The sequence below is a fragment of the Merops nubicus genome, unplaced genomic scaffold (genome assembly GCF_000691845.1).
Source record: "Merops nubicus isolate BGI_N331 unplaced genomic scaffold, ASM69184v1 scaffold49322, whole genome shotgun sequence".
Lineage (NCBI taxonomy): Eukaryota > Metazoa > Chordata > Aves > Coraciiformes > Meropidae > Merops > Merops nubicus.
Window position 1 is genome coordinate 1 of NW_008592521.1, and position 8,287 is coordinate 8,287.

The window sequence follows — 8,287 nt, forward strand, 5'->3', positions numbered from 1 at the left end:
TGGGCCGCCTGCCAGCGTGTGCACTGCCCTGTGCCAGCCTTCGGCCCGTCGAGAAAGGTGACATAGGCATGCCAACGTTGAAGTAAAATAAACCTGGCCGCCGTCAAAACACCCTGTTTTCATTTCACTAGTTAGCCGCCATATCTCTAGGGTACCCATTGATGGTGCATTCACATCACTGTTGGGTCAATGGAAAACGTCTCAAACATTTGTGTTTTTGACATACATACAGTGTGTTATTTTGATGACAATAGCACCTAACAATCTAGGGGAAGTCGGACCCAGGATGTGGTTTATGGTGTGCAGAAGCATTCATCAACCTAAACTGTGGTCTTCATGCAGAAATGTTTCTGTTTTATCAGTTTTGTTAACTTGCAAAAAATTGTAAGGCTATTGAAGTGAGTCTCCAAGTTGGATTCACTCAGTGTACGTTGGTTTGCATCACGGAGCAGTCTGGGAGCTCACAGACTGATATCTGTTTGGATAAAACCATGCTGGAAGATACTTCAGCAGCTCCTCAGTGGTGTCCCAGCTGCTAATGGTCTTTCAAACCACAGAACCAGGCCTGGAGGCAGTCCAAAGTAATGCTCCTCAAAACAGATGTGCCTGGCATAAACCTGTAACTGTTTTGCCATGATTTGCATCCTGTTCAGAATGGTAATAGTGTCTGACTGCAGAGTTTGTAAATGAGCACATGCTGCATTTGCTCTTCCAGCTCCTGGTCTTGGACAAGAGTGAGTCCAGGCACAACACACAAAATGTTGACTGTACAATGACAGTATATTGAAGCTGCACAACCGTTGCTGCTGCAGTCATCTAATCCTTTTTGGAGATTACAGTGTACATGAGAGGGGATTATGAAGTACTCTGAAAAGAACAGGAACTACAAAACTATTTTGGGTTTATTGCTTCCATTTGCTGCTTACAGTGTATTTTCAATCTGATTTAATCAAAGGGGAAGCCTCTGAAAGAAGCCCAGGGTGAAATCCTGTATTCTGCCTCATTTCTGGAGTGGTTTGCGGAGGAAGCTCGCCGGGTTTATGGTGATATCATTCCAGCACCTACAAAAGACAGAAGATTCCTGGTGCTGAAGCAGCCAGTAGGAGTGGCAGCCATTATAACCCCAGTAAGCACAGCTGAATTTTTCAAAGCATGTGAAGGTGTTCGGTTCAGCCCACAGCATGGGGCTGTGGCCTTACAGCTCCTCCTACCCTGGCAAACACCCCTCTGAAGTTTTGTTCCTACCTTGTACTTGCTTATTTCTAGATTTTCAATGCTTCTTTGTAATGCTTGCTTAAGACAAAGCACATTGTGCAGGTATGTTTTGGTTATCACGTAATTACAGAAAATATCAACTATTTCTGCAAAACCAGGAGGCAAAGATTTCCCAGGTTTGATTCTACTTTTTTCTGTCATCCCAGTGGAATTTCCCCAGCGCCATGATTACCCGGAAGGTTGGTGCAGCTCTGGCAGCTGGCTGTACAGTGGTGGTGAAACCTGCAGAGGACACACCTTTATCAGCGTTAGCCCTTGGGGAGGTGAGCTCTTGTGCTAAGCTTTACCTTAGCAGTGGACTGAAGCTGTAAATGGGGAGCCAGGTGGGTTTTGGAGAGAACTCGGGCCAGCTTCATACATGGAGAAAAGGCAAACTGGTTGGCTTGATCCAGAGGTTTTAGTTTACTACAGATCTTTGAAAGTTGCCTCTGAGATGGTCTAGAGCCTCAAAGAGGACCCGGCCATGTAGCTACACAAAACACCTTTATATCTTTCCTTTGGTTACTTTGAACAACACCCAGCTTAAACCAGAGCAAAGCTGCTTTCTTGACTCTGTGGCATCTGTTACTAGTTGTGGTGTGCTTACATACTTCAAAACAACAAACAGACATTGACTATTCCTTATACAAAATGCACAGATAATGCAAATTCTCTGTTTCTTTTCTTGCAGCTTGCAAACCAGGCTGGAATTCCAGCAGGAGTGTATAATGTTGTTCCTTGTTCCAGACAACAGGCACCAGCAGTAGGGGAGGTTCTGTGCACCGATCCATTGGTGGCCAAAATATCTTTTACAGGTTCTACAGCAACGGGAAAGGTATGTAAGTGCACTGAATAGCCTTGGAGATTTTTACTGTGGTTATACTGGAAAGGTGGAGGTAAAGTCTGTGCCTTTATACAGAGTCTTCTTTTTGGGCTATGGTACACAGATTGTCTAAATAATTGTGTACTTCTTGAGACACTGCCTATTTACTGTCAGTTCTTCACAGAAAGATGCCTGTGTGCACCTTCTGGATAACTGCCCTTTATTAAATTACAATGTGAATAATTTTATACAGGATGCTCTTGTTTCATATCAAAGAGTGACAACATACTAATAAAGAACACCAAAGCTGAGTTCCCAAGGGACTATTCAGGAATGGCTTCTGCTGTTGGGAGAAAGTGTTAGAGAAGTGAGGCCCTTGGCTCTCCTGTCCACCTTAGTCAGTAAGCAATCTTGTCACCATTTCTAATGAAATCAGTAAAACTGCAGAGTGTGGCTAGGAGATGGTAGAACTTTGTGGGATGGCTGCATGCAGAATGAAGAAAAAGTGTCATCGAGGCAAATCTTAATCCCAAATTCTGTCATATCTTAGCAAAATTTTGGAAGAGTAGTCGAGATTTTTGGTAACAAAAAAGAAAAGAACAAGCCAACATAAGTGACAGTATTGGTGTATAAAAGTCTGACCTGAAATGAAGTTCATGAAAATCCTTCACTTTGTTGTTTCCTGGCTGAAATTTAATCTTTAAACATTTTAACGATGGAAACTAGTCCTAGTTCTTGTCATAGGAGCAAACAGGTGCTCTAGGATTACAGAGAAGATGCAGATGGACTCCTTGCCTGTCGGAGGGCAGGCACGGACTTCACAACTCCATGAGAGTTATAAGCAAAGACCTTTATTCTATCCGCAGCATCCACTTTATGATTCTCACAGTAGCTTGCGCCCTGGTCACACGTGTGACTGGTCAGTCCTGTATTGTCCACACCCCAGCAGCATTCCAGTGGTCACCACGGGTTCATCTTCCTTTTAGCCTGCATGGTTAGTTCTGCTTAGCTGTTTTTTTTGGCAAGCTGCTTTTTCTGGTTTCTTTGCTCTTACATAGCGGTTTTCCTCAGCTTCTTTTCCTGTCCCTCTTATCTGTCTACAACGATACTTGGTTCCTGTTTTTGCTGCTGCCCAGGGTCCCACAAGATAGCATAGCTCGAGCTGGCTGCCGTCGAGGCCTCCAACACTTGCCAGAGTTAATTTTTCAGTGCCTTCCCTCTGTGGCTCCACGGTTCCATCGGGCAGAGGTAGAGGTTTGTGGGTCTCCTCTGTTGCCTGCAGGTGCTGCTGAAGCACGCGGCTGGCACGGTGAAGCGCGTGTCCATGGAGCTGGGAGGACATGCTCCCTTCATAGTGTTTGACAGCGCTGATGTGGACTGTGCTGTTGCAGGAGCACTTGCTTCTAAGTACAGGAACTCAGGGCAGGTAAGAGTAACCTTTCTGTCCTTGTTTCTGGAAAGTGAAGAGCTGTACGTATAGCCTAAGCTGCAAATAAGCTATTTTATGTAAAAGGAAAGCACAGAAGACGTAGTTGTGAAGAGGAGGATGCTGGAGTCACAGCTCTGGGCACTCAAGCCAGTTAGCATCAAGTCTGAGTGAAAACACTGTAAGATCCCATGTACTTCCACAATGTACATGGCCATCAGTAATACCACTGAGAAGATAATGTTCACTAGGACCCCTCACAAGAGCATGAGAAGTGATAAGGCATTTTGTGATGTGCTTTGTTAGCATTAAGCTCATTGGAGAACTAGAGCAGTGAAAAGGAAATATCCTGCCTATTTTTTAGGATTATATTTTATAACATGTGACCTCACCTTGTCTTTAAATAGTGGCTTAAAGTCTCATGATAAATGTTTCTGTCTGCAAGATTGTGTGTTTGATTCAAGTCTTTTGTGTTCTGAAAACACCCAGCAGGAGTCAAGGGGATTGAAATCTGTTAACGACACTCATGACTAGTTTTTTTCTAGAATGAGTAGCTTTAAAAAAATGATAGCCAAAATTCAAGTGTACATTGCTTCGAACGAATTTTACCTGGAGCCAAAAAATTCTTAACAGCATCAGTTTCCAGAACAGGCAGCTGAGCAGGGCTGTGTGGAGACTGTTCCAGCCTTAGAAGAATGTGAAGCTGACAAGCTCTAGCTTTGGGGAAGCATCAGGTTTTCAGTGGGATTAGGAGGTCGTTTGGTTGGGAGCATGCTGCTTGAATGATACAAGAAGAAAATGTAAGACTGATCTTGGGAGGGAAGAAAGGACAGAAAATAGAATGGAATGTGGAGAAGGACCACTGAGTGATCAGACACAGACTGGACAAGATTTAACATAAAAGGCACCTGTGCTGCTGCATAGAAAGATGAAGGATAAAGTAGCTGTTACTTTTGGGAGACTACCAATCAAAATAGGATGCAGTCAGAGCAAGGGGGAGTAGCACAACTAAGCAGGTCACTGAAAGTACTTAAATTCCAGGAAGAAAAAGAAACTCAAACTCAATTAATGAAGTAGTTAGAAAAAAAGACTCCACGCCACCAAGTGTGATTTGAAGTTCTGCTGCTCAGTCCAGCATTCTGCAGTCTAATTAGAAAGTGTTTCTTGCAGCTTCTGGACCTTTGTTGATCCATATATCAGTCTACAGAACTCACAAAACCTTTTGCCAGTGCAAGTGACTTAAACTTCACAGTGTGGCATATTTCACACAGGTGCTGACAGCTTGTTGATGTTTTATTTCTAAAGTGAGAGAGCAGATGAAAGATGGCAAAGCTGAGTTACTGTTTAGGAGGATGGAGAAGAGCTGTAGGACACCCGATACTGCAGCATGAAGGCCAGTATGAATTCATAGGTAGACTAAATAACAATATAAACTACTGTTTCTCCTTTTCATGTTTTGTTTTCAGACCTGTGTTTGCACAAACCGTTTTCTGGTGCAGACGGGAATTCATGATGCATTTGTAGAAAAGTTTGCTAAAGCTATAGAGGCAGAACTACACGTTGGAAATGGATTTGATGCAAAAACTACCCAAGGGCCTCTAATTAATGAAAAAGCAGTGGAGAAGGTACAAATAAAATATTTCATTTTTAACATCTTAATTTCCTTTTTACGATCCATAAAGTCACTTTAGATTTATAGTTCACTTTTTTCATGCTTATTTTGTTAGAGTGTATTTGCAGTGTGGCTGGAAGTGTGTTCTGTCCAAGTCCATGTATCTGTAAGGACAAAGAGATGTGGCCAGTTAATGTATCACTCTCCTGTTGCCATTAAGGGAAAAAGAGATTCCTCCTTTGGGAGGAGCTGATTCTTCCTGATTACTTCCTAACTGCTCTCAAGAACACTTCCTGAAATTGGATACACTGTGAGAATTGTGTGGTGATCCTGCAGTTCTGAAGTTCTAAGATACTATGGCTCAGTTATAGGCAGGCTGGGTTTGAATCCAATATAGTTGAATGCTGCCAGATTCTGTTTAGAAAATAAATGAATATGAAAGAAAATATACAGTTATCTGGGAGACAAAGGATACAGTACTTTGATTTCTTTCCTTTGTGCCTTCCCTTTGTGCATCACAGAAGTGTTTGTGTCTGTCACATACATCTATTTACACAAACAAGCAGGCTCTGTCTATAGTCACTGAAGTGCCTTCCTGCCATTTCAAAGGACAGCATTCTAGGTGGAGACTGCTACTTTAGTCTTATTACTTTCTTGCCTATGGGTGAATTGTAGATGTAGGAGGTGGAAAATGTTCTTGCTAGTACCATCTTGAAAGTTGTCTGTTTCTCTTTCAATGACACCCATGTACTTCTGTTTTCATCGTGCTTGGTCACTGGTATCAGGTGTGCTGCTTAGTCCTGCCAAGGCTTTTTCTCATGTCAGATGTCATCTTTTCATTTTAACAGAAAAGTTGAATATTTAATATCTCTGAGACTGGGGCCATACTCCTAATTTCTCCCTCTGAAACTATGTCAGAGTGAGAGAAATAAAAGTTCAAGAGAGATTTTAAATACTGCAAATAGTCTTCTGCAAAGTATAAATCTCTCTTCAAAATCTTCTATTTAGTACTGGAGAGTGTTATTTCTTCAGTGGAAAATATAAGATTGTTCACCCCTGAATGCTGACTGTGAGATTGTTTTGGTTTGCATATTTCAGGTAGAGAGACACATCAATGATGCAGTATCTCAAGGAGCACGTATTGTGACTGGAGGGAAACGACACAGCTTGGGGAAGAACTTCTTTGAGCCAACATTACTTAGTGATGTTACAACAAAAATGCTTTGCACCCAAGAGGAGACATTTGGCCCTTTAGCACCAGTTATCAAGTAAGATTATTCATTTTCCAGATTAAAAATAGCTATTTAAAAAAAAAACTCAAAGATTTTAATGCCAGTTTACCAGAAGATGTTTTTGTAAAAATCCCACAAGCCTCGTAATAAGACTGGGATACAAATCCAAAAACTCATTTTGGATAGGTGGGACAATTGTTTCTTTCTGAACCCAATTTTAGCATCTCTGCAACTTTTTAAAAAATATTTTATTTGAAATTGCATCAGTGGTTAAGTGAGTGCCGATAGCAGCAAAACCTTCATCAAGCTCATGATCTGTGGTATGAAGTAGGAGGCAGGACTTCGCAGTTTGTGTTGTGACTAGCCCTAAGTTTTGCTGACAGAGTATGACTTGGCACTCTCTCCTTAAAACCTGCCCTGCTTCTCTCCAGGGCAGTTGCCTGTGATGGAAGAACCCACAGTTAACTCCTGGCTGAGAGTGTTTGTGCCAGTGGGGAGGTTGGTGGGCTAACCCATGTGGAGTAAATGTTTTAGCTACCAGCATCTAGGGAGGACAAAGGCAATCTGAACTACTTAACTGCAATTTAAATTAAGATAAGTGGTAGAAACTCCTCCATAGTTTCAATGTGAAAATTAAATTAGATGTTTAAAATACAATTTTGGAAGAAAACTGAATCTTGACCTTTTTATTTCTGACATTTCTGTTGTTTCTGCTTCTTGTCAGTAAGTCAGCAAGATGGCAGGTGAACTGCAGGCCTCATCTGTATTCCTTCTCTTTCTGTTGACAGATTTGAGACTGAAGCAGAAGCTATTGCTATAGCAAACGCAGCTAACGTGGGTTTAGCAGGTATGCCTCTGTCAGGTGAATTATTTCTGGGGGCTTAGGAGCTCTAGTGTTACAAGGGGATGATTTTCAATGTCAGGAGGTCTCTTTTTCACAGTCTTCTGCAGTTGTTCTTCCTCATTTTAATTTTCATTTCTGTGTCTGCATGGCAGGATATTTCTACTCCCAAGATCCAGCTCAGATCTGGAGAGTTGCAGAGCAGCTGGAAGTTGGAATGGTTGGTGTTAATGAAGGCATCATCTCCGCAGCAGAGTGTCCTTTTGGTGGGGTAAAGGAGTCTGGCCTGGGACGAGAAGGCTCAAAATACGGCATTGACGAGTACTTGGACATGAAATACGTCTGCTTTGGAGGCCTATAGAAACCTTCAAATAGCACAGTCCCAACACCTTGGAAAAGAGTGCTGTAGTTTTAATGAGCTTCTTCAACCAGAAACGTATGAATGCAACTTACACCTTCTTTAAAACTAAGCAACCCTGTTCTGTATATGTAGAGATATTTACAGTATTCTGTGCTGCCATATGTCTTTATATGTTCTTTGTTTATATATTCTGTTTTTCAGCAATGTGATCACAATGTCTATGATTTTTAGTAAGGAGCAGGGAAGAACGCACTTTTATTCTTCTTGGATTACCCCTGTGTACCTAGGAAGGCTTGGAGACTTGCACGTAATGAAAATGGATCATAACCTGTGGCAAGGGGGAACCAGACCATATTCTACTGCCTCTCATGCTGCAGTGTGGTGGGGCATAGCAGTCTCCCTTCAGAATCTGGTGTAAATACTCACATTTTGTAATGTGGCTGTGTGACCTTCTTTTAGAAGTAGGTGTTTGGTTGGTTTGTTTTTCTTTTTCTTTTAATTGTGGGAAGATGTGATGCTACAGCTAGGCATCCATGCTGGCAAACAGTCAGCTCTTCAGTGCACGTTGGTGCTGGCTGCAGAGCTGCCACCTGGCCAGCTGTGGAATGCTGAGCAGAGCTGTAATTTGTGCCTATGTCTTGCACTCCTGGGATAAATATGGTCCTTGTTTGATGTTTGTGAGCCCCGGCAGGCCTGGACACAGGACAGTCCAGGACAAGGAGTTGCTGGTTTAGTGAG

The 8,287-nt window shown here is 42.3% G+C and overlaps 1 protein-coding gene across 1 annotated transcript; it reads left to right on the forward strand.

Annotated features, from left to right (window-relative positions):
- Positions 1-955: 955 nt before the first annotated feature.
- On the forward strand, positions 956-7,549 carry ALDH5A1 (aldehyde dehydrogenase 5 family, member A1; the record flags this gene model as incomplete). Its single annotated transcript, XM_008935155.1, has 8 exons — positions 956-1,126; positions 1,422-1,538; positions 1,946-2,089; positions 3,360-3,503; positions 4,970-5,128; positions 6,214-6,383; positions 7,136-7,194; positions 7,344-7,549. Coding segments are annotated over 8 exons (1,170 nt in total), but the record flags the coding sequence as incomplete, so codon positions are not given.
- Positions 7,550-8,287: the final 738 nt, after the last annotated feature.